This window comes from Canis lupus, chromosome 33 (genome assembly GCF_003254725.2).
Source record: "Canis lupus dingo isolate Sandy chromosome 33, ASM325472v2, whole genome shotgun sequence".
NCBI lineage: Eukaryota > Metazoa > Chordata > Mammalia > Carnivora > Canidae > Canis > Canis lupus.
Window position 1 is genome coordinate 11,646,148 of NC_064275.1, and position 18,837 is coordinate 11,664,984.

General features: G+C 41.6%; 1 protein-coding gene across 15 annotated transcripts in view; it reads right to left on the reverse strand.

Annotated features, from left to right (window-relative positions):
• CBLB (Cbl proto-oncogene B) overlaps nt 1-18,837 on the reverse strand; it is a 409,638-nt gene that overhangs the window by 208,731 nt on the left and 182,070 nt on the right. For 8 of the 15 annotated variants that reach the window (XR_007407886.1, XM_049105236.1, XM_049105235.1 and 5 more), the window contains one exon: nt 6,105-6,286. Coding sequence is in view for 14 of the 15 variants with exons in the window: in XM_049105236.1 (XP_048961193.1) it covers nt 6,105-6,272 (168 nt within the window). In the remaining variant the exon portion in view is untranslated. Of the gene's footprint in view, nt 1-6,104; nt 6,287-6,749; nt 6,841-7,025; nt 7,148-7,413; nt 7,562-7,820; nt 7,932-18,837 lie in introns of those variants that run through there. The other 7 variants (XM_025478518.3, XM_025478509.3, XM_025478535.3 and 4 more) reach the window with 6 other exon arrangements.

Sequence of the window (18,837 nt, forward strand, 5' to 3'; positions counted from 1 at the left end):
TTAAATTTACAAGTTCTCTCAAAACTCTGTATATTTCCTTTCTTCCCTCTTATCTAAGTAGAAGTTCGTTACCTACCAAGGTTTACTCTTCTACTTGTCCTTAGACTTTCCCTCCCACACTGTAATCTCAGAGGTCACTTCATGATTTCTTCATCCTTTATATTTTAGAGAGCTTCCTATTGACATCCCTCCCCCTCAATCTGTGAGCCTCTCCCATGGTGCCAGGCACACACACAAAGTTAAACTCGGCTCAAACTCTCAAGCTGTCTATCGGAACTTTCTTCCTTTTCACCAGCTGGCATACTTGTAGAACAACTGTTCAGTAATCCACACACTCGTTTTAATCTAGCCCCATCGCGTAAATGAAACTACTCTGAAAGGTTAACAATGATCTCTACTCATGATATTCAGCGACTTCTTAAATTTTCATCCTGATTGGTTTTCTCCACTTGGACTTGAATCTGGTTTTCTCAGAATTGGAAACTATCTCCTTAATTGAAGCTGTCTCTACCCAAGAAATCAGTCGGCCCTAATTCTTGTCCTACCTCTCTCATCATTGTTTTTCACAGGTTTCTCTTCTCCTTCACTGCCATCCAATTATAAGTACAACCCCATACAGAGCCAAAATGCCAATCTCTGACTTTTTCTCTGACTCTCATCTTCTGTTCTACATTGCATACCTCTTGCTGGTCTACAGCTTAAAATGCTACTTCTGTGGGCATATCTACCAAACATATGTCTCCAGTTTCAATTTCTCTGTTTAACTGCACATTCAACTTTCTGACTTCAAAATGGATTTCACTCTGGCAGTCAAACTCATCATGGCCAAAAACAAACGTATGCACCAGTTCCCAAGCTTCCTCTTTTTTTTACTATGCTCCTTGTCTCATTAAGAGCATTGCTGCCTTCAGGCTAAAAACCTCGAGTCACTTTCACTTCACCTTCTCTTTCATCCTCTATCTTTAAAGGGTCATAGGGACCTGTAAATTTTACCTTCAAGATACCTCCCACGTTTGAACCTACACTTGCTCCATTGACTTTGAATTCTCTGGCTCAGCCCTTCATTATTTCTTGCCCAATCTTTTTAATTCCTCTTGATCATTATTCCTACTTTTAAGCTTCTTTTCTCTCCATCCATCCTTTGTAGAGTCAAGGGAGTCATCTACCACAGAATAGCCTTGACTGGTTTTCACACCCTGCTCAAAGATTTTAACACTTCTCTTCTACCTAATAAAGTCCAAACTCCTTGAAAGAGTGCAAGCCTCTCCATCTTTCTCTAACTTACCTTCTCAATAATCTCCCTTTACCCACATTCCTTCAGCCTGATGTGTCCTGCACCTCACTGCAATCCAAAACATCCTGGAGAGAGTAGCTGGATAACATTTCTACCATGCTGCATTCTGTACCGACTCTTCACCCCCAGCAAGCACGTTCTCTCCCATCATACCCTATGGCACGGCACTTTATTTATACCCCATTACAGCGCTTACTACATTCTGCAGTATGTAGAACACACTACATGGAATGGAATGGGATGGGATGGGATGGGATGGGATGGGATGGGATGGGATGGGATGGGATGGAATGGAATGGAATGGAATGGGTATTTACAAATCTCGATCTTTCCGTAGATGGAATTTGATAAACGAATGATGAAATCGACAGATAGCACACAAAGCAACTTTGAAGAAAGGAAGAATTGTTGTAAGGGCTGAAAAGACGACTAACTGAGTAAGGCTTCTGTGAAATGAATGTCCTATGTCACAAGGATAAACCAAAGTAACATGACAGGATTCCTTCAAACCTTTTACTTTATCGAAAGTTTTCCCTAAAAGTAGAAAGGAGCAAACTCTGGGATCACTTCACTTAGCCAAGCACAAGTTCAAAATCTCAGTATTAAACGCTGGTCAGACGCCTACTATGTTATCATCTACCCAAGTCTCGTGGTGCCCATGATTCTGCTAACATGGAAAAACTCGCTGAGAACAAGGAAGTACATGAAGAATAATTCAAGTAAACGATATTCCCTATTCCAAGGGCCCAATGACAGTGGACTCTCAAACCCAACAAACACAAACAACAGGCATCCAAAATCTAAGTTTTATCTGACATATAGTATTTTTCAGAAGATTGAGGAGTTCATCTTAGAAAAGAATACCTATTATTATTTGTCAAAATAGCTGCATGTATTCCAAGTACCTTTGATTGACAACCTTTAAAATATAGTCGCAGTAAAATTATAAAGATCGAGAATGAATTACGTTCCAAGCTTGACAAATGCACTGAATGTACTGAGGGTAAAAGGCAGGAAAAGGCTATTTGGCATCATCACTTTTTAAATGCTTTTAAAACTCTTTCAATAACGTAATTTCAAATAAATGACAAGGACAGCAAGACAAAACGTAGGCAGGTACTCAACTGGCTTTGCTCTTTGGCATCAATTAATTCTTTTCTAATTTCCTGAACATTCATGTAAGCTCAGTACATTTAGTATCTATTAGATGGAGAACTGTTTCTTCCATTTTCCGTCACCTGGCTAAGACGCTTGTGAAAACCATACTCAGGAACCTCACATTAATAAATTATCATTCCTCCCATACTGATTAGCCATCATTTCCTTACCCTCACCTCAGCATTTCCAACAAGAGTACAATAATGCATTTGGTCCTAGTGCCCAGCAGAATCCAGACAGACAACTGTCTGAACAGTGGCCAAAAAACAAGGAAGTCCTTCTTCACTTTGCCCCCACTGTACTTCCCAAAGGTCTGTATCACAGCCTCGTCCATACTACATGGCAATTACCTGATAAATATAATATAAGTAATACATTACCATTTACATGCCTGGCTCTGCTGGTGGTGTGCGTGTTCCCTCACAGGTCAGAGGCAGAGTTCTACATCGTATCTAGCTTTGTGTCCCTCGTGACAACACTTAGTAGGAACACAGTAGGCCCTCAATAAATGTTTAAGGGTTTAAGAGACCCATCTCTGTAATAGCTTTGGAGCAGATTCCATATTTCAGGTATATCTGAACCTGGATGCGTAGTCATGAGTAACAGCTCTATCACTGTATCAACCAGGCATCCAAAGATTGGAAGAGTTCGGGGTGAGCTATTGACTTAAACTGACGCAGAGCAAAGGCCAGAAAATATGTCCAAAGGAGATGCTTTGGGATATGCCACCATTCTTTTTCTCAGTACACTGATATTTGGTCACAAAACACTTAACATCTCTCAAAAACAAAACAAAACACACACACACACACACACACACACACAAAACTGAGCGATGACTCCCTCCTACTCTCAGTGACCTTGTATAGAAAGTCTGTCCTCTGCCAACAGAACAATTCATTGGAACTGGAATCTCAGCTGACTGTTTTAAATTCTAGGGGTCAGGGAACAGTAAAACGACACACTTACTGGGCATTCCTCCTACAGTCTGAGACTGCTTCCTATCCCCTGTAAAAGAAGTTATTTTATTTTGTAGGTAGCTGAAATGTACCCAACTTAAAGTTCGTTTTATATTTATACTTCTAAGATCTGCCCTTGTGGGAAGGAGCTTCCTAAAGAAAAAAAAAAAAAAAAATGCTAACTAAACACCTAACCCTGCCTTTCACATAACTACCAGTTAGACCTGAAAGTTACTGTTTTCTCTTATTCACAAGCTAAACTCAGATTATTGCGGTTATTTTATAAAACAGTTAGATAACATGTCGAGGGATTAACTTTTGGACTAATAATAAGCATCCTGATGTGATTACCAGGACAATGTTGAGATTATGAACCACTTCCTTCATCACTGACAAGGAAAAAAAGGTAAACACATGTGAGGGATGCTTCTGCATTACACAATTAAATAAAATATATTTTCAGTTAGGAATTATCAGTGCCTTTTTATCACTGTGTGATAGTGATATCTACTCTTTTTTAGCTATTTATGTGATTCCTCCCCACAAAGCCCATAGATGCATTCATAAATGAACACAATAATTGCCCTTCCTGACAAATAATGAAGACAAGTAGGGAAGGCCATACCAGTGCACCTTTGCCAACACCCTTACCCACATTCCACTAAGTAGAGACTTTCAATAACAGTTTTCCTTATGAGTCAACTTTCTCAATTGGAAAGACCAAACCCAAACCCACAAAAGGGTTAATAAAACAAACAATGGCAGAAGCTTAACTACCCAAAAACCATCTATTTAACCCTAACCCATGGTGAAATCATTAAAAGTGGATAAAACTTATGTTAACCATCAGTTACAAACCAAAATTATGAATACATTTCTTAATGTTTGAAATAATAATGGCTTTATGTTAACTATAGCTCACCACTTCCTAATACCACTTTTTTTTATTTGACGTGCTAATGTTCACTCACAAATGTACAAATTCTGACCACTCACAGAAAGGTGGGAGGTGCAGCTCCTTGATAGAATCTGACCCATGTATTGCCACTCATATAACTGGTGAATTAGGGGAAAACCTTGAATGCCTTCTCTTATGCCCAACCAATGATTGAGGCAATGAGAGTGACCTTAAATTGCATCCTCTTTAGAAAAGCAAAGACAGCTAGTCTTGTGCCTGCCAAATATACGCAGTTCTTCCCACTGCATACTCTTCATTCTTAAGTATCCAATGCTAAAATCCAAGCCTGACCTCAAGTAGCAAGTTGTAATGTTCTGACACTATGACATCACTCTGTCTGGAGCATTTTAAAATCACAATTTGAATAAATTGGCAGAAGCTTAAATAGGTCACACTGAAGCCCAAAACTACGGATATTTATCTGGCAAAGATTTCTGGCTCTGCATATACCACCATCGGCTCTAGAATGGCAGGCCTATCAGTCATGTATCCATCTGTACTTTCCATAAGCATAAATGAAAATAAAGCAAATCTTATTACCTTCCTGTATCGCTGATAATTACACGCTGACAGTGGCTTTTTTGTGACAAATATCAGTACACAGTTACAAGCCAAAGTAAAAGCGACTGCTACCATATGATTTCAAGGAGGCTTCAGCACATCCCTACAAAGGATTTTCTTTTTTTTAAAAAACCTCTATTTCTGCAGTCACAAAAATATCAGGAGCCTTGCATCAACTACATTCATAATTAGCCCCAAATATCTATGAAATGAAACCAGATGGTGCTACAAACATTTACTGACATACAGGGGACAGTACTATTGCTTCAAAAACAAGAACTATTAATTCTGCACAGCAGCAAGCTACACCTTAAATCATATTTATTTCATAATCCTCCTTAGTAAGATAGGACACTGACAGCTAGTTTCTCAGGAGACTCCTGTAGAATATCCAGCTTGCCTAGACTTCTCAGGGTACTGACATCCAGCTTGATTTCTTCTTGTAAAATTATAATTCATCTGAAAGCAACATGCAGAAACCACAGAGGTTTCTGATACTCTCAGCCCCACCACCTCCATCATAAATTTTCCTTTCACAATAAACAATGTGCAATCGAAAAGGTTTCCTGTTTCAAAATGGAATAGATGAAAGAAACTGTAACTCTACCATTAACAAAAACAAAAAGTTTCTTAATGAAAATGAATTGTCACAGATGAAAATGGAAACTCTCTCTCAGATACTGCTTCCTCACTTAAGGTCTAATCTGGTTCTTCCTCTAAGTAATTGTCTTCAGCGTCACCCACTGTGGTTGTCAAGAGTGGTCCCTCAGAGGGTTTTCTTAAAAATACTTGTTTGCACTCTTCTGTTATTCAACAGCAACACAACCTCATAAAGACAGAGCAAACACTTCCAAAGTATTCTACGGCCATGTACCAACAAAGAGCAGCCAACAGTAAAAACTTTGCATATCTGAGTCATATAGAGGAACTCTGAACCTTGAAGAGTAGGACAAAAGGTAAAACAACAAGTCTTTGCTCTGAATCCAACTTTTTAAAACACACAGAGTGGATGTAAGAAAAATGGCCACTCCAAATCAAAAGGCTGTTGCCAAAACAATAATTATGAATTAACGGTAACAATAACATTAATGAGTGGTGTAAGTACAACCAGAGGAGAAGAAACCATACCCAGGACAAATAAGGCAATGCACAGGCGCAGTCGTACGGAACTTACCACTTTGTCCATGAGTTTCCAAGTTTTCTCCACCGTCCTGCGATCTGCTGCTGCTTGCTTCGGAGGTCCAACTGCATCTTGAATAGCATCAATGATACCCAAAATCCGTCCTTTTCGGGGGTTTCCTCCTCGACCACCAGGGTTTCTGCCATTCATAGAATTTGCCATCTGGAACCTTAGTTCTTTGAAAGGCAGTTTAAAAAAAAAAAGAAAAAAGAAAAAAGTTAGTTGGTCATGAAAATGTTCCCCGAGCAGAAAACTGAACAGGTTAATTTGTACCCAACTCCATCCTCCTCCATCCGTGAGAACAAAATCCAGGGTCCCAGGTTCAACTTTTCAAGAGCCTCTGAGTCTGCACCCTCCCTCTGTACACACGACAAACAGTAAGTAGCCTCAGACTTGCTTTGGGGGCACTAAGAGTTACAGATGCACCCTTCTCACATTTCACGTAGCAAAGCCTCCACTAGCACCCAACTCCTCAGACACACACATACACACCACAAAAAAAAGAAAAAAAAAAAAACACAACTTGCACAGGTTTCCAACTAGATATCCTCCAACTAGATAAGGACACACTGTCCTCCTCATCCCTGCCTTCATCTCAACGCAGCGCACCCTGGACCCCGAGCTCCCAGGGAGCCTCACTTGCACGATCGGACCCGCCGAGTTCTACAAACGTAAAGATGGTTCTGCAGGAGCCCAAGGGGCAGGCGTGCTGCCCACAAAGCCTCAGGACCTGGACTGTCCCCGCTGGAACCAACAAGTAGGGACGCACGGACTCGGACACACGCACACGCAGTTCTCTAAAGCAACGCGGGCAGGAGTTGGCTCCAAGTTAGGAGCCGAGTAAACCAACAAATAACCCATTAAAAAAAAAAAGAAAAAGAAGAAGAAGAAGAAGAGGAGGGGAGAGAAACTGACAAGCGCGGGCGCAGGGAGGAGGAGAGTCCCGTGGCCTGGCCGCTCCGTGGGCCCCCCCGGGGGAGCGGGGTCCGGAGCGGGGTCGGGAGCGGGGTCGGCCCCTCCGCGCCCCGCCCGGGCCCAGCGCGGGGCGAGGCGCGCACACGCGGACGCAGCCCGGCCGCCGCCGCCGCCGCCGCCCCTCCTCCCGCCCCGGCCGGGTCTGCGCTCCCGGCGGGCGGGGTCCCGAGGCTCCCGGGCCGCCCGCCGGCCCCGCCGTCCGCAGACACGCGTGTGCGCGGGCCCTGCTTTCCACGCGCCAGCCCGCGGCGCCGCAGCGCGCACGTCCCCGAGGAGGGAGCCGAGCCCGGAGCGCAGGCCGCCGGGACCGGGGAGACGCTGCCATTACCGTCGAGCGCGATCCACGGCCGCTCTCCCCGCCCGGCCGACTCCCGGCGAGGCCGCGGGCCGCCGCAGCGCCGCTCCAGGAGGCGGAGACCGCTGGCGGGACACCCCACCCCTGGCGGGGACACGCGCGCGCGCGCACTCCCACACGGGGGCCGGGGCGGGCCGGGGGCGGGGCCGGGGGCGGGGCCGCGCGCGGCTGGGCCAATCCCGGGCGCCGCCGCACTGCGCGACGGCGGGCGGCGCCAATGAGCGGGAGGCGGCCGTGCCCCTCGCCCCGGCTCCCGGTCCACGTCTCCCACGGTACACAATGGCCCCCGAGCGAGGCCGGCTCGCGGCACGTCCCCCACGGACAGGGCCTCGGGGGGTGGGACGCGGGGGCGGGGGGCGACCTGGGCGCCCTGGGCTCACCCGAGGCCGAAAGTGGAGAAGGGCAAGGAAATGGGAGAAAGGATGCCAGGCGCCGGGGAACTGGCCAATGAGGAGTGGGCGGGTGGGCGTGAGCCTTGGGAACCCGAGCCGGGCCGCCGGGGGCCGGAGGGCGGGACTTCCTGCTCCGCGCACCTTCCCCGTCTTTTGTTTCATAGCAACGGAGTAGTGGCCGCGAGGGCGTCCCGGGCGGGGGCGGGGGCGGGGGCGGGGCCGCGGGATCCCGGCCGCCCCCCGGGCTCGGGCGCCGCTGCGGGCCGGCGCGCTGCCCCCCAGGCGCCCCCGGGACGGGACGCGCACCCCGCGCCGAGCAAGCGGGGCTCGACCCTGATCGCCGGCCGGAATCCCGGAGCTCCTGAGCGAATCCCTCTTACTGTGAGCCCCGGGGAGGGTCCGCTCCAACCAGGCCGATGAAACCCGTACAGGTGACGGCGCCGACCAAAGAGTCTCCACTAATCAGGCCCGGGCGCCGCAGCGATCGCCAGCACGTGCATCACGCCTTTTAATCTAGTACAAGTTTCTGCAAAAATGACTGAAGGGGAAACCGCTTTCTGTTGTATTGTGTTGGAGGCAGCTTTGTACCGACTCCGCCTGAAGAACCACCTTACTGCATCTGCCACTCTCACCCAGCATGTGTGAGCTCTCCTCTGTGGTCCCCTCACTATGCCCTTTGAGAGCACCACATCTGGCTAGTCTTAAAAGGGGAAAAAAAAAAAAAAAATCTGTGCCAGGGCCCTTCTTTCAACAAGATCATACATTAAACAAATGCCCCCTGTTTCTTTCTGTTTAGCTTCACTCTCCTACCACAGGTGCTACCAACAATTGCTCTGGGTTGTCCTGCTTTGGAATTTTCTTTCCACTGTGGTTGGTAGTGCTGGATGCGCTTTACACCTTAGGCTTCTCAGATGTTGTGATATGTTGTGTCTTTAAAAAAAAAAAAAAAAAAAAAAAAAGGTATTTCTATTTTTTTTCCCCTAAGCTGTTAACCTGATAAAATATTTCGCAATGGTTCTAACCACTTTCTAGCTAAAGAAACATTTCAGTGCTGTGATGACCGCTGTCAGGGATCCTGAGTTGTTACCATTTACTCTACAGCCCTAAATTCAGTTGGTTAGGATTTTCATTTGGCGAAAACGGGCAAAATGAGCTCTTTGCTACTAGTCAGGTGATGGAACGTCGTTCAGGAAGTAATTTTGTTTCTTGCCAATATTTCTATGCCAATAATTAAAGAGTAGTTCCTTGTCTTTACATTGTGTTTATCTACAATAGTGCTGACCTCTCCATATCTCCTCTACTCGTGGTAACAGGAGCTACATTTGCTAACGCTGCAAAAGGGAAACATTTATTAGGTCCCCTTCTTAAATAAATTCAAAAGTGTATAAACTGTGTATAGGTTTTTCAGCACGTAGGAAAACAGTGGCTTAAGGGAACACTATAACTAAGTGCATTACTCATGTTCACATCTGGATAAGTGTAGAGTAAGTAAAATACATGTTACAGCATGTGGCATTCCTCTTCCATTAGTTTTGTAATTGAAAGAGATGACTTAATGAGAAAACGCATTGCCTGTGTTTCAAGCATATCATATTGATACAAATTATAAGCTTTATGGGCTATGGTAATGCATATATGCATATATATATATATACACACACCTATATAATATACACAAACACAACATAAAAAATTACCGCTTCATTTTCAACTTTGTCAAAATCATCTAGAGTCTAAGTCAAGTTCTGACATAGCAGAGTTCCCATTTGAGCCCAAACTGGTATTCAGGGTCTGATGATGTGCTATGTCTGATTAATTGGTGGGGGCAGTAGCCCTTCCTGCAAGCTGTTAGCATGAGTTGATGTACATGGGAAAATAAGGACCTATTGGGATAAAGCTTCATATCCCAGGAGCCTCCAATGGAAACACAAATGATAGGGTATAAGAAAGGGCTGCATACTGAAGGAACATACATAGGAGCGGAGGGAGGGGAGTGTAGGGTGGGGAGGGGGAGAAGCATTCATAGGAGACTTAGGAGCATACACGATGGTGCTTCAAGGTGGCAGAGCTGACTGGAGAAATACTTTTCTCATATCTACATAGAACAAATCCATTTCTAACACAGTGCAGTTTAACATGAAAGCAGCATCCTTTGCCAGTGTGGTGATTTGTAACCTACAGAGAACTTGAATATGGCATCTCTCCAGGAGAGGAGTGCTCTCCTAGAAGATCCTGAACTGAGCCAGAATGGTAAGAGACTCCCACCTAAGAGTCTTGCAAGCAGCATAGCAGCCAGTAAGTGAAAAATATGAAGGGGCTGATCATCAGCACATGGGAGACCCTTCCCCTAGGACTCCCAGAAGAGACTGGAAGACTTTGTGGCAGGATTACTGAGAAATTTTGTAATGGCAACTGGTGAACCCTTGTAATTTGAGCATTCATATTTAACATTACAGGCTGGTGCCATCTGGGGAATGTAGATTATAGTCCTATCTTTGAACACAGGGAAAAACTTTTAAAAGGAAGACAACTTTTAGGGACAAAGTTTTAGACTTTTTTTCATTCAATTCAATTTTTTTTTCTTTTTTCCAAACTTCTCCAAATTCACAGGTGTCTCATGTGATAATAGACATGAGCTGATATAGACATGTTATTTAGTAACAAAGCCTTCCCATAATTTACTCCACCCATAATAGCTACTCAAAAACAAAATACTTGTTGCATGAATGAATAGACTGTTTAAGGGTATCACGTAGGAAATATAAGGCCGCTCCTGTTTTTGTGCAATGGAGAATCCACTGTATTCACAATTCTAAGCAAGATGTTACATTTCCTACAAGGCAGATTTCCAATGCCTCTCCTAACACAAAAATAGAAAATGACACAACACACAGACACACGCAAAAAAAAAAAACCTAAGTCTTCCAGAGATTTGTTTGGAGTGGACACAAATTCACAGGCTAGAGAGAAATAAGAACATTACTACCTCGTCATATGTGGGTTTAACAGGTCATTCCTTGTTAAGAGGAATAGATTTCCATTTGTCTTTTAACAACACATAATAAAAGTTGGCAATAAGGGTTGGTGGAAATACGGTTTCATCAGACATAACCAGACCCGACTCTTGAGCACAAGCTTGAGCTCAGCTGGAATTCTTCCTTAACAGTGACAGCAACAAAAAAATAAGAATAACAAACAAGATAGAACCTTCTTTCTCTCACACACAGAAGTCTGGAAGTAGGAATTACAGATAGGAATGGTTCCTATCTTTCTTCTGTATCACCCAGGACCCAAGGTGGCTGTGGGTGCTCCAGCTCTTCCCACTGATTTTCAGACTACAAGCTAAGAAGAAAAGGAAAGACTATATTGAACTTCTAGCTCAGTCAATCCCCTTTAAGCAATTTTCAGAGAACTCCCGCAAATATTTCTTTAAAGACCAGAACTCAGTCCCATGGCCATACTTAACTGCAAAAATGTCTGGAAGACAATGTGCTTTTTATAATAGGAAGTAATAGGGCAGCCCCGGTAGCTCAGCAGTTTAGCACTGCCTTCAGCCCAGGGTGTGATCCTGGAGACCGAGGATCGAGTCCCACATCGGGCTCCCTGCATGGAGCCTGCTTCTCCCTCTGCCTGTGTCTCTGCCTCTCTCTCTCTCTCTCTCTCTCTCTGTGTGTCTCTCATGAATAAATAAATAAAATCTTAAAAAAAAAAAAAAGGAAGCAATATAACCAACTTAAAATTAGAGTTTGGATTCTAAAGAGAAAGGGGTTAATAGGTGTTTGGGAGGAAACTGGCAAATCCTACCACAAAGATTTTAAGAATTAAACTTATGATTAAAACTATAGTTTTAATCATAAACTTATGATTAATAAATCAGTCTAAGCAAAAACTAGAGTTTCCAATGCTGGGGGTATGGAATAATGAAAATGTAAGATACTCAGTTGAAATCCAAAACATATACATATATGTGTATAATAATATATACATAATATATGACATATATATAAATATATATATTATAATAAGTTATCAGTTCCTTAGCAAAAAGTAGTGTCTGTTATTACTACATAGATATATGCTTAAAGTTTATTATATGAAAGTACACATAATAAATTATATGTAATCCTCATTACAGCACTAGGGCTCAGTGATCCTGAACATTTCAATATCACAGGAGGTAGAATGGGCAAAACCAAGTAAGCAACCACCTTAATACATTTCTACTGTAAAAGCATTTATCAGATTAGACAGTTACTTATGTGAGAAAAAAAAAAAACACCTTAAAAATCACTTCTTTGTGATCCTCTTTCCTGAACATTTGATTCCCAGGCCAATCATCTCAATTATCTTCCAGAAAATGGTTTGACAGTTGTTATTTGTAATAAAAAGGACTTATACTAATGTGTTAAATATAGCTACTTCACAATTTGGAACAAACCTACTGCTTTGCCTCAGCTCTGTATTCTTTCATACGTCCATTGCATTCTTCATATTTCACAGTACATTTTCCATGTTCCCCTACCATGCCTTGATTCAGAAAAATGTGGATCATTTTCTTTCCCCTCAAGAGTATGCGTAAGGAATGTAAAATTTGATAGAATGTGTCACAATAATTTCTATCCAGTCCCTGTGCATTTTGATTTATACCACATTAATACAAAATTGAATTTTTATTTTAATTTTTCAATTAAACAAAATATAAATTCAAAATTTCAAAGCTGAAGGGGATTTGGGTGCTGATCACATCACTCAGTTTGGCAGATCTGGAAAGTGGAAAATTTGTCCATGGTGATTGAACCCTAAAAAATATAGATAATACACTCAAATTCAGGAGATTAACATGTAATATACAAACTACGTCGTCGTGCGAGAAATATAATTGCTAATCGGACCAGTATTAATATAGACCAGCTCTATATTCCTTTCTCTACTCATGAAGCCTGATTATAACCAGAAAGCTCTAGAATGTATAAATCAGAAGCACATTACCTCCAGGAGTAGCTCTAATAATGTCAGCAGAGATCTAATATATTCTAAATCTACAGAATGTCTCCCTACTGGTTCCCAAGTTCCCAATTATCAACAGACAAAAGTTATCCTTTTCTATTTTAAATCTCTTGATTGTTTTCAGACAAAGCATCTCTTAGGCATCCAACTTTATTTTATCAGCTATGACATCTAACTGTTCATTTACTCATTTATTCAACAAACCTTTTTGAGCATCTAATATATGCCAAGCATTATGCTAGACACCAGGGAATACAAAGATGATTAAGCACTAGTCATTGTTCTCAAAGAGAAAGCAGGCATATTCAGAGATCATTATAAACTCGAGTGGTAAAAGCAGTAATTTCTGAAGGCAGAGATCATTATGAGAAATTGAGGAAAGGCACCTAGCCCAGCTTGGAAAAAGTAGTTACAAAGCTGAAACATAAACAGGATTAGCAGTTAATCACAAAAGGTCATTACTAGACAGAGGAGGCCTCATATAAGGACATAAAAGAAAGAAAAAAACTTTGTATCCACGGGGAATAAGTGGGTCTGTTTTGTGGGAAGCAGAGAAAGGTAAATCAAAGGAAAAAAGTGGCAAATGAAAAGTAAATTAAAATAAGGCCTCAGGTACCCAATTAATGACTTGGATTTTATCTTTTTTTGATGGGGAACCAATGAAGGGTTTTAAGCCAGGGGAGAGTATACAGGATTAGAAGAATGAGGTATATGAGTTTGTAACATTCATATTCCAGAGTGTTCATCCTAATGGTCAGATTGACAATAGGGGGATAAAATTGAAGCCAGAGTGGCCAGGGAGAGCATATGCAATAAGTGATGAAGATGACCTAAAATGAAACAGTGGTACTGGAGGTAAAAAAACAAACAAAAACAAAATCAAGTGAGATATTTGAGAAATACTGAAAAAAAAAATGATTTCCAATCTTCTCTGCCTATTAGAATAACAAATTTCTGAGCCTTCCTCCCAGACATTCTGCTTTCATTGATCTAGGATGGTTTTAAAGTTCACTAGGGGACCCTAATTAGCAACTGAGGATGAGAATCTGCTTAATTATTGTAGTAGTCACTGATAAATACATGAGTATGGAAAGTGCATAAAATGGAGGAGTCAAGAATGATGATCAATATTCCAATTTTAATGACTTGGCAAAAGAGAACCTCAACAATTATCACAGAGAATATCAAAGGATAGTCTATTTTGGGGGAAAGGAAAATTAATTTGGTTTTTAAAAATAAACAATTTAAGGCAACTATCAAGTAAGCAGAAGGATATTTTAGTGAGATGATTAGAAATACATGAGCATAGATTTGGCAACATTAACAAATGAGTAATACCTGAGAGCTGTGATTGCCTAAAGGGAGATTATCTGGGATAAGTCGAACATTGAGTTGAGAGATGAACGTTAAAGATCAACATTGAGAAAAAATTCAGAGAAAAGAAGAAATCACAAAAAGCTGGAGGATCACAAACCAGTTGGGTGTGGTATCCTGAAAACCAGGGGAGTCTAGTGTTTCCACAAAAAACAATTTCAATCGTAGGAGAGGGGTACAATTAAAAATGCAAAACGTCCATTGGAGTTAATAATTGAAAGACCATTTGTGACCTTAATGAGAACAATGTCAATTGAAGAATGAGTTGAAAGCAATGTGATATGAGGGTGCCTGTGTGGCTCAGTCAGTTAAGCATCTGACTTCAGTTTGGGTCGTGATCTCAGGGGCCAGCTTCAGGATCCACACTCAGTGGGGAGTTTGATTGTCCCTTTGCTCCTCCCCCTACTCATATACTCTCTCTCTCTCTCAAGTGAATAAATTAAATCTTTAAAAAAATAAAATAATGAGGGGCACCTGGGTGACTCAGTGGTTGAGCATCTGCCTTTGACTCAAGTTGTGATCCCGGGGTCCTGGGATCGAGTCACGCATCACGCTCCCCACAGGGAGCCTGCTTCTCCCTCTGCCTATGTCTCTGCCTCTCTCTGTGCGTCTCATGAATAAATAGACAAAATCTTAAAAGAAGAAAAGAAAAGAATGGGATACGAGGAACAGAAAAGTAGAGATTAGTCTTTTAAGGAATCTGTGTAAGGATGGAGAAGAGAACTTAGATGTTATCTATGGATAAACACAGAATTGGGTGGAGTTAGGGAGGGCAAAGTTTTGGAATGAAAAAAATTTAAGCATGAGTGTACATGTCAAGAAATAAATTAGAAAGAAAGAGATTAAAGGGCGTGTTATCCTACAAGAAAGGAAGACTAGGAGACCCTCTGAGAATGAAAAGGGAGAAAGAGAAAAATATTTAAATAATAATCTCCATAAAAGTTTGCATACTTTTATTATAAATATATTTCTAGAGGTGGTAAGAGGTTGAGGATGGCCATGTTTGTTGGCTTCTAACTCTACTAGATAAAGTGATAAACAAACTAGACTTCTCAAATTGAAGAGGATTTAAGAGGGTGAAGGTTTTGAGTTGAAGAAAAGAAAAAGGACAAGAGAAAGACACAGAATCTACCCTAAGAATGCAGGGGAGTTTGGAGACCGTGGATTAGATAGTGATACCAACGGGGGAGGATTTTTCAATTTCTCCAGCAGAGTGCTGGGAAAGTAAGATCATAGCCCCAAAACAGGTTTGTGTTTTGATTGAACAGTTGTTGCAGAAATACAAAAATGAAAGAAATCAACAAATCAAAAAAAAAATCAAATCTTTTGTTGAGATAGTATAGTTGAGATGATCAGCTCTAAGGTTCAAGATGGGTCAGGAAGGAAGAGAAAAGAGAAGATGCTTATCTTTTTCACATAGAGTCTTAACACATCACAGCATCATCAAAGCCATGTTATAATGATCCAGCCTCAAAAGAAATCATTCTACTTGCTCAACCTGCGTGCCTGTGCTTGTATAAAATTTTACAGTTTCGTAGCCTTTTATATCATTAGATATACTTTCATGTACAGTCTGCTTGAGATTCTCTCTCTCTTGCTCTCCTGCGGCCCCTCTCTCTAGTCACACGGGTGAGCATGTATGTGTGTGTGCTCTCTCTCTCTCTCACTCTTTCTCTAAAATAAATCTTTAAAAATCAATCAATTAAAATGTTCATGGTAATATATTTTTCACAAAATAATAAAACATTTAATAACAAAACTATATTAAATTCATTTTACCATTTTTAAATAGTTGCCCCAGACTACAAAGGAAATTTTTAAAAATCAAGAGGGTTATTGGCTTTTTATCCATTTGCATATTTTAACCACTAACTTTGTGCCTTTTCACACTGAGTGACACAGTAATTGTCGAGAAGTAAAGTAGCCTTGTTTTTTTTTTTAGTAGGACAGATTTTTTTTTTTGAAGATTTTATTTATTTATTCATGCGAGACATAGAGAGAGAGAGAGAGGCAGAGTCTTCGGCAGAGGGAGAAGCAGGCTCCATGCCGGGAGCCCGATGCGGGACTCGATCCCAGAACCCTGAGATCATTACCTGAGCCGAAGGCAGATGCTCAACCACTGAGCCACCCAGGTGCCCCACAAAGGAGCCTTCTAAGGTGACCTACAGAAACATGGGACACACCACAGCCAACTTTCAGGACTACCACATGCCTTACTACATGTCATATTAATTTCTTGATCTGAGTAAAGGATGTACATGTTCCTGTCTCACTTCATGGCATTGCCTTCCACACGTCGTGTGCATGCACACACATTCTCACACCTTTATGTGACCCATCCAACTAAACCTGCTTTACTTAACCAATCTCCAATTTCTAGGACCCATCTGTCCCTGTTCTTTAATGGCACAGGGTACCCACGTTGTATACTTGGTATTCAGGTTGTATTCAATTTTTCCAGGGCAGCTCCTGTTTTCTCTCTCTCCTCCTGCTCTTTCTCCATGTCCCCATCCCCCACTTGCTTGGTTAGAAAATGATGACAAATATTCTCACAGGATTGGTACATGAGCTCAATGTGTTATCATTTTCCAAATAGTTACATGTCATCCCAGGATAGTAGGATGTCTTCATCAAGTAGCATTTTATGAAATGTCAGGCTTGGGTAGGGCTGATGATTTTGGTTCTGTGCACCCCAACACCCCATCGCCACATTAAACACCTCCCCAGCAGGAAGTCACTTGGTCCATTTATATGCATTTTTTTTCTCTGTCACATCTTGTTTTCATTTTGCCTGCTAACCAGAAGAAAGTGTCTATTTCCAATATTAGAAGGAAAGATCAAGAAGGCTTCATGTTGCTATTTAATCTTTGGTATTAATGAGAAAACAGATGTACTTTTAAAATATAATTTTATGACCAGCAAGCCAGGATGAGAGGCTCAGTCAGGGGATACGAGCAGCTTATATTTTCTACAGTAATGAAAAGGAATATTCACATAAATAATACTGACCTATGAAATATAGATCAAAAGCTTGCTTACCAGCTAAAGTTGCATCTAAATATGAAGAAAAATGGGTTTGAAAATAAAAGATGGCATTTTGGAAGGCATCCTCTGGGAAGGGACTGAGGTGATGAATACAATTAATTTCCTACTCTTCTTCTCCTATGCCTGCTCTTTAAATGACCTCCTCTCAGTTTTCCATTTTACTCCCACAGGTCACAAAAGATTGCTGAGAAAGCAATCAAAATTGTGAGCATTGATTTTTTTTTAATGTACATAGAAAAATAAACGAGGGGATTGTAGGAGTTTCATATCAACAGCAGAGAGAAAGACACCTAACTACCACCTACTAAAGTTGGTCAATTTCCCAAAGAAGCACTAGAAAAAAATATTTATAAAAATTCTTGGAGTAAATAACCACCTTGATTCTTCCCAGTTGCTAAATCTCTTAACAATTTTTTCCCCAATTACAGTAAGTCTGCCGAAGGAAGGAAGGAAGGAAGGAAGGAAGGAACGAAAGAAGGAGGGAGGGAGGGAGGGAGGGAGAGAGAGATGAAGGAAGGACGAAAGGATGGAAGGAAGGAAGTTAATTCATACCCTAAAAGTCTCTCTCTCCTTTTTCTCATATTTGTCCTTACTTGTTTTTTTTTTTAAAGCATTAAACAATGCTACTATTGCATTAATGTATATAAAGAATAGCCAGAGAGTCTTAACTCTGGGCCAGGGTCAAGGTAATTCTTGTATGAAATTAGCTATTTCTTGGCAGAACTAAAAATAAACTGAGGTGCTACCATGGCTCATCCAGGTTTCAAGCAAGAATATTTTCCAAATTCTGGTGTAGATGGCTTATCCTCTGCCTCTTAGCCACAATGCACCTGATGGAAGCATTTCCTCTTACCTGTGGACATTGATGGGGATGTGTTTTTTCAGAGTCTAATGTCATTGAGAGTTTGTACTGATCTGGTAAGTCTAAAGGGAGCTTTGGGGTTACCAAAGAGGGTAAGGGGAAAATAAAATCAGTATTTGAGGGACATTGTTATTAGTATGGTAGGCTGTCTAAGAAAATATGGAAATAAAGAAAAGAGGAATGAGGGCTCTTGCTAGGAAACTGTTGACACAGGGTTTCAGCAGTTTGGGATCTGGAATCATGGGTTGTAGGGAGAAATTAGATGGATAAATGTTAGACTCACTTTAAAGTAGAAGAAAGATCATGACTTTGACACTCATTGAATATGAATTTAAATGAAGTAAAAAATAACAGGGCGCCTGGGTGGTTCAGTTGGTTAAGCATCTGCATTCGGCTCAGGTCATAACCCCAGGGTCTTGGGATGGAGCCCCACGTGGGGCTCCCTGCTCAGGGGGAGCCTGCTTCTCCCTCTCTCTCTGCCACTGCCTCTATTTGTGTGTGGCTCTCTCTCTCTCTCTCTCTCTCTCTCTCTCTCTCATTATCTCTCTTCGGTAAATAAATAAAATCTTTTTTAAAAAATTAAATGAAGTAAAAAGATAACATACTTGAACATATATGTATTTGATAAAAATAGAAAAGTTAAGAATGGGATTCCATTCCCATCTAGCTAATTCCGATTGTAAGAAGACAGCCCTTCCTTACAGACAGTCCAAATCT